This window comes from Lactuca virosa, chromosome 3 (assembly GCF_052849685.1).
Source record: "Lactuca virosa cultivar CGN04683 chromosome 3, Lactuca_virosa_CGN04683_v6, whole genome shotgun sequence".
NCBI lineage: Eukaryota > Viridiplantae > Streptophyta > Magnoliopsida > Asterales > Asteraceae > Lactuca > Lactuca virosa.
Genome location: NC_136428.1, coordinates 62,170,083 through 62,185,083, shown reverse-complemented (window position 1 = coordinate 62,185,083; position 15,001 = coordinate 62,170,083). Strand labels below are relative to the sequence as shown.

Here is a 15,001-nt window from a genome sequence, read left to right as displayed (position 1 = left end):
TAAGTGATCATATAGTTATTATCCCCCGAGCTTGATTGAGTTGAGTATTACTACATGTATGAGTCATTGTTTCCGCGTTGCGAGTTCCTATAACCATGCTAATATGACGGATATCCTTACTGTAAATGACATTTGTAACCCCTGAACTTTCGTTCCAACTAGAGCTAACAGTCAGGGCATGGGATTGTCGGTCCCGTATAGATCTATACACAAACTCACGCTCTCCGAACGGGAGACTCTGGTTATAAGGGAAAGACTCTCGTTTAATACTAAACAAAGCCGCTGTCTCACAAATGATTCGCTAACAATAAGTTCATGAGAAATATATGATAAACCTTTTAGTAAATAAAAATAACGATTTTTATTTATAACCTTGTACGATAGAAAAAGTGGATTGATTTGTAAAGTATAATCAATATAATTTATATGATTTTGTATGAAAAGATTATCCTTTCGACGGTGTTAATAACAACATAATGATGAGTTATATTTACTTGTAACTACATGGTGTTATAGTTGAAATGGTCAGCCTTGATATAATGTAGTATGCAAACGTATAAATAAAATTTATTTCATTTATAGAACATATTGTATCCCATAAGGGTAAAGTTGTATTGTGAGGTGTTTTGCATGTTAACAATTTTATAAAATAGTTATAAAAACGACATGAAAGGTATAGCAAAAGATTGATGTTTTCACTCGGGATTAACCAGGTGTTTACTTGTATTCCCCCCTATAAAACATATAAAAAGTTTAGAAAAGTGTAGGGGTATGAACTTACCTGATAGAAGTGGTGATTTGAAGAAGGCGAGACTAAACTCGGGCAGTACTTCGAATGGAAAGAAGCAAGTTCCTCGGGAACTTCGGGACTTCGAGCCTTGCGTCGTGTGCTAGGGTTGTTATCGGGGCTTCGGGGTAGTCTCGGGATGCTTAACACAGAGTAGAAGTGGGAGAGAGGATAGGAATGAGCAGCCAAACTCGAAAGACTTCAATTTCTATATATAGGCTAAAAATCGAAGTTCACGTCGTGAGTTTTGCCAATTCACGTCGTGAGTTTGTTCCAATTCGCTCATGGCATGCGTCATCGTCAAGTGGCTCTGAAATGGTCAGTCAGATTGTTCACGTCATGAACTTTAGTGTTCACGTCGTGAACTCTGAAAATTCTGACACAACGTCGAAACTCGTGTCTCGAACTTCAGAAATTCATATCTTTCGCATACGAGCTCCGTTTTCGACGTTCTTTATATCCACGTGTAGGTGAGATTATGCTATACAACTCTCGTTTAGACTTCGTCGGCTAATTTTCACTTTATTTTTAATATTATATTTTTAACAGGCCGGGACAGGAAAAGTCCGTTAAAAATCCATAACTTCTTCATCTGATGTCCGTTTTCGTCAGACTTTTTACCGTTGAAATACCATTGATGAGATCTTCGATTCTCGTTTAGGTCATGTTGGCAAAAAGTCGCTCGATCTCGATTTCGAGTTTTTAGCTGTCTACTGCTATGTCCGAAACTTCGAAAAATCATAACTTCCTCATATGAAGTCAGATCTAGGCGTTCTTTTTATGTATGTTTACGGTTTTGGGATATCTACGACTTCATTTAGACACCTAAGGTTGAAAAGTATTTTATTGAAATTTCTCGTTTTGTGCTTAACAATGTTTTACCGGTATCGTCGCGTATCTTCGATCGGTCATAACTTCTTCGTTATAACTCGATTTTAGTGTTCTTTATATTTTTGGAAACCTAGTTACAATCTCTATCACTTTATTTATCCCAATCAAGGTTATTGAACAATTTATTTTTGACCTAAATTTTGCTGGTGTTACAACCGAAGAGTTACTACTTGGAGAGCCGTAGTGCTGTCCGATAATCGTATTATCAAGTGAGTGTATAGTCCCTTTCACAAACACGATTTTAATACAAGTATTTTTTGAATGTATTAAGTATATGTTTTGTGCGAGTGTGTAGTTACTTTCTTCTAACACATATATATGAAGTGTTTGCCATGAAATACGTGCTATGTGTTATGTATTGTTTGTCTATTTGAGATGGGCGTGGAATTGATGTTTTATACAGGTGTTAAATGATTTAAACTGTGTAAGTATTTATATCTACGAAAATGTTGGGTAGAACATGGGTAAATGGGATAGTTGGTGACTGTGGAGTTAGCGCCTATTGTATAAACATTGGTGACTATGGAGTTAGCGCCTATTGTATAAACCTTGGTGACTATGGAGTTAGCGCCTATTATATAAGCCTTGGTGACTATGGAGTTAGCGCCTATTGTATAAACCTTGGTGACTATGGAGTTAGCGCCGATTGTATAAGCCTTGGTGACTATGGAGTTAGCGCCTATTGTATAAGCCTTGGTGACTATGGAGTTAGCGCCTATTGTATAAGCCTTGGTGACTATGGAGTTAGCGCCTATTGTATAAACCTTGGTGACTATAGAGTTAGCACCTATTGAGTAAACCCTGGCGACGATGTGACTTCGTGCCTATACCTCGGGTCAATCCTTAAGAATGAAGGATAGATGATTCTTAGGGTAGATCCTTAAGATAAATGGAGATAATGGGGATGGGTAATTGGGTTGATTGTTTGATGATTAAATATAATAAATATATTATTGTGGGTTGAAAACCCTATATGCTCACCAGGCTCCTAAGCCTGACCCACTCAGTTTTCTTTGTATCACAGGTATCGATGCGAAGACCCATTTCACTGAGAGATTATAAGAAATGTAAATCACTAGTATAAATGAATGTATGATATGTTTATGCTTATGTGTCTGTATCGGAACATGACATCCCGAGGTTTTATTATTAAATAAAAATACATTCTCTTTGAAAAATGTTTTGATAAGTTATTATCATATCTTGTTTTGGGAACAAATTCCGCAACCGTTTTCTTTAAACGATTACTTTGATTTATAAAACAAAGCATAAACAAGTCGGTCTTTTCTGGACGTGAAATTGGGGATGTCACAGAGAGAGAGAGAGAGAGAGAGAGAGAGAGAGAGAGATAAGATAGATTCCCACAATTCTAGAGGTGGTTACTCTCCATGTTCTTAGAGAACTCTCATTAATTTTCAGCATGTAAACTTTTCACAAAGACTCAACACTATAAATACAAGACCTAGGGACCAACGTACTGACCAATGAACCTGCACTTACTAAAATTTCCCCCCATAACAGAACACGTGAGTGGAGCATTACACAACAAAAGAACTAATTACTAAAAGACAAAATTTAAAAGGAAAGACAAAAAAACTGTAAACATGCTTGATCCAAATGAATTAGGTTGAAATGGGCTTCTTTTTCCTCCGATTATAGACAAGGTGGTCCATGGGCTTATCAGTTGTCAAACCAACAAATAAAAAAAAGGGTATATAAGCAAAATAAAATAGGGAAATCTTCAAAAAAGTCCCAAACTTTTGGGAAAAGTTACACTTTTGTCCCAATATTTAATTGAACATTTCGGCGCTATGTTACCGGGGACCTTGATTTAGCCGGTTAAATTGGCTTATATGGCAAGGTGTCACAACTAGGAATTCTATGCTTTTGTAACAATAATGATGATAACATTTGTAACCAAAAATTTGAAAACATGCATGATGTTTATTCAATGAGACCAAAATTCCATCAAACACTCTATACAAACACTTCAAATAGTGAACAAAAGATTGGAAACTCTAAAAATCCCGGTTTAAGTCCAATATGGACTAGGATTTTCTTATTGGGCCTAATGGACCAATAAGTCTCCAATTTGACTAGTTTGGGCTTAGAACTCTTAATTGGGCTCTAATTCAACCCACTTTCATGAGATTTAACATATTGGGCCATATTGGGCCTAAAATGGAATAAACTACTCCAATAAGCCTTATTGGGCCATAATTGACTCAATTAGCTTTAATAGGCCATAAAACCCATTCTTTTATATAATTTGGGCCGTGAACTACCCTAAAGGCCCAATGGGCCGAAATTTTTTCTATAAACCTCGTGATCTCGAACCAAGAATTGAAGTGGGCCAAACTAACTCATTCCTTCTTTCTTTGGCCCATTTCGGCCCAAGTTAAAAAAAAGGGGGGTTTATGGAGGATTAATGGGGATTATTAAGTCTTGACACATCATTTTTATCCAAAGGATATCAAGGCATGATGTCTCATGCATCTAGGTGAACATCACATCTCCTTCTCTCCCCTCTCTTCTTAACCTCGGCCGAGAGCACCACACATCCACACCAAAATTTCACTTTCAAACAATTTCCAAATTCTCTCAAGAACATCTTCCTTCTTCCCTCAAAATCTCGAAGTTGCTTGGGTTTTTAATGATCTTCATCAAGTTTTCTTCAACCTTTGGTAAGTTGGTATCAAACACAAACATCTACTTCCATCTTATTACTAAAACTCCTTCTTACATAGCTTTGTTTCATGATCTAACTTCCTAGAACTCCTCTAAGTTCGAAAGTACCTCCAAGTTGTAGCTAGGACCAAAAATCTCTCCACATCCTCCTCAAAACCGAACCAACAAACCCCAAGGTGAGTTCATACCCCCTTGTTTTTGGTTTTTACTTGTTTTTAGGGGAGAATACAAGTATTATGTGTTGATCTATGTGTGTATGCTTGTTATATGTGATTTCTTTGGTTTGTGTTGTAAAAATATGATATTACTTGCTACATCTCGAAATCTATGGCTAAAGTGTGAAGGATACATGAACAATAAAAAAATAAACAACATATTTCAAAGATCTAAGAATCTTTATGTTTAAAAGGTGAAAAACAAGGCCAAGATTGTCATAAGTGTCATTTTTGCAAAAATAACAAAGATTTGGTTAAAAGATGACATTTTCGATTTTACAAGGATAATATGGTATATATCTATATAAAATATGATTTTTATGGAAATAATACTTCTCAAAGGACCAAAAACATCACTTTTGCTTATTGGGCTTATATTTGGGCCCCAACGGTTTTTGGGCCCAAATTTGCGAAAATATGGAAGTTTGGGACTAAAACTGTAAAGTTATCAAAGTACAAAGTCAAATACGTGAATGAATTAAGTTCAAGGGCTGAAAATGACCTTTTTCGCTAAATTGGACTAATAATGCAAAGTTTTTAGATTTTGGGCCAAAAATGTAAATTTTTAGCAAATAAGGGCTAAAAACGTCAAAAGTGGTATTTTGGGCTGATATTATAATTTAAGATCTTATTTGGGCTGAAAATGCCAAGTTAAATAATCTAATGGACTAAAATGTCATTTTTCATCAAAAAGGACTAAAAGTGTCATTTTGTACCATTAAGAGCTGAAAATGTAAATTTTATATGAAAAAGGGACCGAAATGATCAAATAAACATTTTGAACCAAATATGTAAATTCTAAAAGTATTTGATCAAAGATATAAAATTTTACAACAAGAAGGTTTAAAAATGGTATTTTTATAAAAACTAAAAAATATCGTTATAAACAACACTGAGTATTTTAACGTCAAAAAGTAAACACTAAGTGTATTCTAAATCCTATACTACAATTTAACGACAAAACAGATAAACCATTCAAGGATTGGGTCCAATATCGATTATTGGGCCCGATATAAACAAAACATGTATATTGGGCCTTGGTGACCCAATTACATGCCCAACGGGCCTTTATTAGCTTCGACATGCTATTGGGCCTTAGTGGCCCATTTGCATTGCTAATATGGTCCTAAACATTCATCATATGTTTAATGGGCTACAACGTGTCCGTAGCATACTCGACAGCCTGTAATAACATACAAAGTTAGTGGGCCTCCATTGTCCTCTTTCTTGTCTGTTAGACTTACCTTATATTCACGTAAACATAAATCGGGTTGTAAAACAATGTTATTCAATTTCATTTGGATTTAGTGAGAAATAACGGGTGGCACCAATAAGTGTCGGTCGTAGTCTGTAGTTATAATCAGAGTCTCCTGGAGGGAGAGCGAGAGTTTGTGTATAGATCTATACGGGGGTGACTCCCCCACACCTGAGCTGTTCGCTACAGTTAGACTCGGCCAGTCTAGGGTGACAAAATCTTAAATCAAAACCGGTGTTTGATAAAATGCCAAGACAGGCGCATTAGTCATTATTATGCATGGTTATAACGACTCACATAGATATCCATTACCATCTAAGTAATCATGGGAAATCATATTCATACGCTATGACGATGCAAAGTGATTATACAATAATACAAAACTATCATACTATTTAAATCGGAAAACATCGGGTTTTCCGGGGAACAACATTATTCACTTCTACTTACAACAACTATAATACAAGGAACAATTATGAAAGGCATTTCACTTTTACATGTTTTGAAATCATATACATGTATACTTATGGATCATCACACCTTTTTTGTAAACAATTTTCGTTACAGAAAATATCGGATTTTCTGGGTTTTACAAACAATACAAAACATTTTCACATCAAACCTGCTTATGAACTCACCAACATTATATATGTGGACCGTTTTCAAAATAACTTGTGTTCTCAGGTAACCGTTAGATTGAAGAATTATAAAGCGTGTTTCTGAAATGTCTTTTGTGTAATGTCAAGCGATAAACAATTTATGTTTTGGATTATGTAATGTAAACAATGTACTTGATGTGAACAATGACGGTTGTAATGTATTAATGCATGGTGATGCTTATGTTATGTTTCATGTATATTCATTGTGATGATATTTCAATTTAAGTCACACGAGCCTCGGACGTTTCCGCCGTCTGGTTCGGGGGTGTGACACAAGGACATGCTGAGGTGGTTGGTGAGTCATTTAATGGCCTTGTATTAAAGTCTAAATATAGTGGAAAACTTCATTCGTGCCCTAGCAGATAACGATTGAAGCAGGAGCAGTGGAGGACCAAGACAAATGTCTTCTTCATCTTCAATGAATCGTCTCAGAAAGAGGTGCTACTATGGTGATCCTGTAGGAAGATGGACTTCATGGACTCCATTAAACCCAGGAAGAAGGTTTATAGGATGCCCAAATTACCAGAATGGACTCAAAGATTGCAAGTACTTTCGTTGGGTGGATCCTCCTCTACAAAGCCAGTGGTATGCAGATCTGTTATTAGTATTACACAACAATGTCAATTTGGAGAACCATCGAATATTTGGGGAGTTTGGGCAAGAACAACCAGCTGGGAACTTTTTTGGAGACGTTGTGGAACAACCAATGGCACAACAAGTAGTGGAAGGAGGAAAATGGAAATCATTGCTTTATGTCTTCGTGGTTTCTTTTGTGTTTTTTTGGTTATGTTGATGGATTGGTAGGATAGAAAGTTGTTTTAATGTATTTTGGTTGTGTTTGTTTTGGTTATGACTAAGGGTTGTTAGTTTACTATGAATGTAGTATCTTGTGACTCATCTGATTATGAATGAAGTAACTAGTTTATGTATGAACTGTAAATGTGTTGATTGTAATCAATGAATGGAATCAAAGTATGTGTAAATGCCCAACAAGTTTTATGGCAAGTTGTGTAAATGCCCAAAAACATGATCAAGGGGCCCAAAGCCTATAGTTTATATGGATGTAAACAAAAGGGGCTATCAACAGTAGAGGCTTATCAACAAAAAGGGCTATCAACATTTGCCCAAACCCAAAAGTTTTATACATGTTCTTAACAAAAGTAGGGATTAGAAACACCCTAATCTAGACTAAGGGGGTTGGATGAACTCATCCCCTTTCCATTCTTGACAGCTACCACCTTTTGCAACTTGATCTCTGTTATCCTTTCCGAAGACTTCCTTCTTCTGACTTGATGCACTTTGCTCCTCTTTGTAGTCCTCCTTCTGACTTGATTCAATTCTTGTGTGATAGGTATTTCTCTCTCACCATCCATCCTTTCCTCATTCATCATTACCTCACCCATCCCTGGCTCATCTATGCCATCCTCCTCATTCATCCTTTCCTCGTCTCCAAGTGCTTGAGTTGTAGGGAGTTCTTCAACTGTTATTTGGCTAGCAATTCCAACATCCTGTAACAAGCATAACAAAAAGGCCAGTTAGCAAGATTTAACATCACAAAATGAATAATGAGAAAGCATACTTGTGACATAGCAACATCCACATCTTCAATTTGTTGTACTTCTGCTTCACTCAATCCAAGACCTTCAATTTGTTGTAATTCTGCTTCACTGAGTCCAAGACAGTCCATGATCTCTTTTGAAGTGTATAAAGATTTCCTTAGGTTGTCAATTGTTAAGCTTATACGATTGTGAAAATATGGACTTGCATCATTTTCACTCTCAACATTTGGAATGGCAAAATGTTCAGGCTCACATTTAGGAAACTCAGAAGTACCCTCCCCATATTCTGTTTGGACTCCTTCACTAGATCCCCTACCACCACCTCTATTGCCTCTTCCACTAGATCCCCTACCACCACCTCTACTCCTTCCTCCACCAGCCCTTCCACCACCTCTAGATCCTCTTTTAGTTCCTGACCAATTAAGCAAATCAGGTTCCAACCTAGGCTTGCCCTTTTTTTTGGTTGAGGTTCTGGAACCACTGTAGGATTCTTGCATGATGTTTTATTGTGTCCCCTTTGTAGACAATTTTTACACTGGACAGTTCTACCCTTGCTTGACACTTGAGAGTACTTGTCTTGATTTTCTGAAACATGTATTCTTCTTTTAACACTAGGCCTTCCTGGCATCCTCCTTTCAATGGGTAGAAGGGGCTTAGTGTAACTTGTTTCTTCCCATAGGATACTTCCATTAACTGGGTGTATATTCTGATCATAAGTTGCCTTGTAATTATTCTTGTTGAACCAACTACTTATAAAGTTAACTGGATCTTGATTGGTGTACAATATTGCCACTTGTGCATGCACACAAGGTATTCCTGAAAGTTCCCATAATCTACAAGCACAACGTTTTTCCTTCAAGTTAACTCTATAGTTTTGAAACCCATTCCTTACTTCATATTCATTCACTCCACTTGGAACTGCATACCAACTTCTGCAAACATATAAGATAGAACATAAGATGCAAACACATAAGATAGAACATATAAAAACAAAACAATTGAGAATACTTACTTAATGTCTTCTCCAAATTCTTCCATCTTTGTTATCGCGGAAGGACAAACTTCACCAACCCATTTTTCAGCCTCTTGTTTCAGATTGAAAGCCCTTTCCATCATGTAAAGCCTAATCTCTTCAAGCTAGTCAGTAAAGGTTTTTTTCTTGCGTCTATAATGATTGCATTGAAACACTCAACACTCCCATTCTCTACAGCCTCGCAACCCAAGCCAGTAGAGAAATAAGCCATGCACCATGAAGTTGGTTCCCTTGCCATGAGATGATCATAAGCAGCAGAACTTATTGCCCTAATCCTTTCCATATTAAACTTGAAATCTCCTTCTGTGGTAGATTTTGCAGCTGCCTAAAACATGTTTCTGAACTGCACTCCACTATAAACTTTTCTGAAATTGGCATAGATATGACTTGCACATTGCCTGTGCTCAACATATGGTAGAATATCCTTACTAGCTTCAACAAGACCCTATAACATGAAAAAAAAAGTTAATTAGCAACACCATACACTATTGTAAATAATGAAAAATAAAGAGATAGTTACTTTACCTTGTGTTGGTCACTGATTACACACACACCCTTTCCACCCTGCAATCCAAGATCATCATTAACCAAATCCAGGAACCATTTCCATTTGTTCTTGTTCTGTACATCAACAACTGCCCAAGCTATAGGATACACCTGATTATTGGCATCCCTACCTATTGCAGTTAACAGTTCACCCTTGCACTGCCCCTTCAAAAAAGAACCATCCAATCCTATTACCCTACGACATCCCTTTTTCCACCCCTCTCTTATTGCTTTAAAGCAAATGTAGAATCTATGAAATATTGTGGTATTATCAGGGTTTACAGTAACTGTAATCCTAACTGTGCTGTCTGGATTGGATCTCAATAGCTCATGCCCATAATCCCAAACTCTTGCGTAGTGGTCACTCAATTTCCCATGAATTAATGACAGTGCCCTCATCCTTGATCTATAACACTTTGACCATGAAATTTTGCAATGAAATTTACTTTGTATAATTACCTGCATCTCTTTGCATTTTAAATTAGGTTTCCTAATCAACTCCTTCACAAATTTCCTAGCTAACCAGGTAGGATCCATAAGCCTTGAATTGTTAAAATTCCTAACACATTTATGAATGTCTATCATCTTTTTGACTTGGAAAGACCTTTCAGTACTCATCCAAGAAGCCCTAACCACAAATGGACACTTCTCTGAATCACTTCCATATATTTCCACTAGTCTAATACTATCATATTTTTTGAAACGGATTTGAAAACCCTTACTAACAACATAGTTGGTTAAGCACAATTTCAGTTCATGTGGGGATTCATACCTTTCACCAAGCGTTGGTCTCATTTTGTTCCATTTCACGTTTGGATTGTGGGTGGAATACTCAAATTCCTCATCACTATCTTCCTTGTTACTACGTTCTAGATAATCTTCATCTGATTCTTCTTTAGTGATTCCAGTTTGAGCATCGTTTCTAGTTTGAGCATAATTTTCAGTTTGAGCATGATTTTCAGTTTGAGCATCATCTACTGCCTCGTAATCGTCTTCTTCACATAGAATATTGAGAAATTCGTATTTGCATCGGGAAGCTTGTTTCTTTTTGAAGTACACATCCAGCTCCACATCTATTGTATCAAAATCATGGATGTCGTCCATGATTTCAACTGCACGGGGGTAAAAACCCTAGTTTACTGAGGGGGAGGGAGAATGTGAAATGAGAGAAGTAAGTTGTATTGTATATGTGTGTGTGTAAATGAGATCGATTAAACCCACGTAAGCACTCCTGGCCACATAAGCAATTTTAACCGGATAAATGAGGGTTGCCGGTAAAATAGGGCCAAAATGTTCGATTTACCTGGTTTCCTGGGTTTTTTGTTCAAAAAAATATTATTGGGACAAAATTGTAACTTTTCCCAAAAATTTGGGACTTTTTTGAAGATTTCCCAATAAAATAAAATGAAATAAAATGTTGCTAAGTAGTATAGCTAAAGTAGAGGTCGAATATTTTGGGATACAAAACAATTGTTATACACCTATTTGCATAAGATGTAAAGCCTAGAGACTTAAAATAAAAAATAACAATAAGAGGACGATGATTTTTAATTATCTAAATAGAAAACTAAAGTTATCATAAAATAAAGTAAACTAAGACTAGGTTTTTTCTTTTTTGAAGAAATTAGATTTTGAGAGAATTCATGTTCCACGTTTCACATGCAATTAATTGAAATTGATCTTTAGATAGTTTTGTACCTAAGTTGATACTAGCAATATTATTACGCTCTAATATCATTTTTACTTATCAAAATAAGCTTTTTTTTTTTAACTATATTTAACTTTATCAACCCTAACCCAAATAAGTTCTTAGAATAATAATAATAATGAGAAGTTGCATTAAATTCAATACAAATATTCCCAATAATATTCAATATTTATCATAAAATCAGAAACGAAAATGTGATTTTATGTTTACATCCAATTAACTCCGATTTTTGAATCAATTTGATGTATGTTACTTGTATTAATTCATAAAACAATTACGAATTTTATAAATAAAATAAATTTACTATCTATCAAATCAGTTCACGTGGCTATTCATTAAAAAATATAAATTAAAGTACTTTATTAAACCAACATATAAGTCATTAGATTAAAACAAGTCATCGAATGCAAATCTATTTACACATTGAAAATACTACCAAAAATCCCACAATCCAAATACCCCTATATACTTTTGTTTTATAAAAAAGGTTTATCAAATGTTATAAAAGTTAAATCCATTTTTTTGGCTTCTTAATCAGTATTCTTGAAGGAAGTAACGTACCCCTTGACGCGGGTCAAGGGACACCCGACCACCTCCCAACAAGACACCTTGGTGACCGCCAATTCGACCAAGATCTCCTCCAGCAACAGCTGGCAAACGACCAAGCTCCATGCCCGCGGGTGTCTGCTTCACCCGCGCAAGTCACTACTGTCTAACAGACACTATCGCCTTGCGACAAAAGGCAATGGATCCAGGCAACAAAGGTGATGCTCATAGCATTACCACATGAACCAATCACAAGCTTTGAGATGGTGAAGAGCACAATCATCCAATCAGTGCATCCGATCATTGTCGGATCTAACGTCTTTGTCTACCATATAGACTGATTGTGAGTCCTAACTATAAAAGATCTCCATTGTCAACCAAAAAAACTAAGCTCTCTATCACTCATACTCTCACTACACCATTTCTCTCAAGTCGCTAACTTGACTGTTAGAGCGTTTTCCTAAGAACCCGTCCCATAGAACGGTTGATATATTCATTTCAGTTGTGACCTTCCAGATCACCGCCGTAGCAATAGTCGAGAAGACCTTCCGGAGATTTAGTCACATCAATATATATATATATATATATATATATATATATATATATTGATTTTATTTAATTAATTTATCACTATATTGTTATAATACGAACAATTTAAAATATTTTTATATTATAACTTTCAATATACAAAAGTTATATAAATCATAAACTTTATATAAATCATAATATGCAGTTGAGAACATATAATTTTTATCTACAAAATGGATGTTAGTTTTTATTGCAATCTCACATAAAATGATATGCATTTAATATTTTTATTATTAGAATATGTGTGTTTTTATATCATTATAAAGTATTTTTTTTCTACATCTTCTCTCTAAAAGAAAGCAAATATTATAATCTTTACATTAACGTAAATATACCACATCGTTCGTCAATTAATATTAGATTTAATATAAAATATTATCAGTTTAAAAATAAATTAAATAATTTTTTTGTCATTGCCATTGAAAAAAAAATGTTTCTATAGATTCAATTGTAATTTTTGTTTATATTATACTTTAGAAAGATACAACTTTATATATTAAACAACTTTAAAACAATTATTTTTTATTTCGATTATATTTATACGATCAATATCTAAATTTATTGATTCGTTGGTAATTTAAACTTTTTACTCCGTGACTATTTTAAGTGTATAGTTATATTCTTTTACCACTCAAGGGAATACGCCTAGTATATATAAGAAAATATTTAAAAGGATAATCTTTAAAAATTGTCTCTAGGGTTTCCAAAAAAATCCAAATCTAATTTCATCTTTACCAAAAGAATCCAAATCCAATTTCGTCTTTAACTTTTTGTCTTCAAGGATGAGTCATGTGGTTTAAAAACCTTTAATAGACTGTCTTTATATCTAACTTTGTCATTTTTCTCATTTTTCTTCTATAAATTCTAACATGTGCAAGGCATATGAGGAAAAAACCGTCTTCTTTTACATATCGCATGGACCATTTATGAAAATTTGGGGGTAAAGACTATTTAAGTAGATTATTCAAGATCATTCAAAATTGATTATTTGTTATTTGGAATCAAATAAACGAAAGAGAAATTAAATATCCTCCTATTTTTTGTTTTACATTTTGTTTCTACTTTTCTTCCTACCTATTTAAGATGATGACAAGGGTAAAGATTCAAAATCTCAATCAAATTTAAATTAAATTTAATGACACTTGTTACCGTTTAAAATAGGTAGGAGGATATTAGGAACAAAAGTAGAAGGATATTTAATTTCTCCAAGTAAATACACAAACAGTATATGGATGTCCGAAATTCGCAAATAGTCGGATACTCACTTTTACAAGATAGGTTATTAAGATTCACCCAGATCGAAAAACAAGAATTCATCAAAGCAACCACCAAAACACGCTTCTTTAAGCCCATAATCTTGAAAAAATCTAACGTATCATCAAGATGTTGCAGCCATGGCTATTACTCGAAGCTCATAAACATATAACTACCCAGATAGAATCACTTATACCAACTCGAAGGCAAATAAGCATGAGCATAATAACCAGTCTTCCAATGATTCAACCCCACAACTTCTTTCACTGCCCAAAACGAAACAATCATCGCACTAACCATGGCTGCTCTCTGTATCATTGAATCCTTTATCCTAACAATAACTCGAGTTATGAAAGGCAACAACAACCCTACAGTCATGAACAAAAATCCAACATACAAACCTTCAACACCAAACTGCATCCCTACACCCTTATAGAAGAAAATCAACTTATTCGAATCCTTTCTATCCATAACAAACAAAGGTACTTTGCGAATCAATATGAACATAGAACCCGAAACACTAAAGAAGTAAACAAACATAATACCAAACATCCAAATCCTCTTGTGATGAAAAGGAGTCTCACATGCTAATATTTTCTTAGTCATGAATGGCATCGATATCAGGAACAGCCCAATTAGAAACCCCAATTGTGATTTGGAAAACATTGGGGGCCTGTGGATTCGGCCGATTGATAATCCGATTTTGGATTCGAGAAAACCTGCCATTGATTCGGCTAAACTGGAGGACTCTGAGACGTCTAAGGGGATTGAATCAGATTTTAAATCGTCAGCATCAGGAGGAACGATGCGAATGTTAGGTAATGCATGTATACCAAATCGGAGGAAGTCTTTTTCAGATTCACTGAATTCGAGATCGCAGAAGAAGATTTTGGAAAGATTTGAGGAGTTTTGGTTGTTGATGGAGAAGGATTTGGCAATCAGGGCATATTCAGATTTGATAGTTTTGAGATTTGGTTCTGGTTTATCATGGAGTTGGATAGCATCGAAGAAGATGATCAAGTAGAAAGATCTGCGGCCGGCATTGAAGATTCTGTAGAGAATAGTTTCGTTGAGGTGAATGATACCGGAAGGGAATTGTGATTGTAGGGAGTGGAGGTCGGAGATTATATTGGCGGCAACGGCGGATGAGGAGTAAGGCGTACAGAGGAAGATATATGTGATTGTTAGTAGTAGGTTTAGAATCAGAATTGGTTTTGTAGAAATCATCATTTCTAGATGAAGAGAGCTTTCTTGGGTTTCGTTGTGAAGATC

General features: G+C 35.3%; 1 protein-coding gene across 1 annotated transcript; it reads right to left on the bottom strand.

The window, feature by feature from the left end:
* Positions 1 to 13,915: 13,915 nt before the first annotated feature.
* LOC145163584 (putative dolichyl-diphosphooligosaccharide--protein glycosyltransferase subunit 3) lies at positions 13,916 to 14,959 on the bottom strand. Its single transcript, XM_079082408.1, has one exon. The coding sequence runs from the start codon at positions 14,957 to 14,959 to the stop codon at positions 13,916 to 13,918; it is 1,044 nt and encodes a 347-aa protein (XP_078938534.1).
* Positions 14,960 to 15,001: the final 42 nt, after the last annotated feature.

Coding starts and splice junctions, on each gene's coding strand:
- LOC145163584 (XM_079082408.1), bottom strand. CDS start 14,959: ATGATGATTTCTACAAAACCAATTCTGATTCTAAACCTACTACTAACA.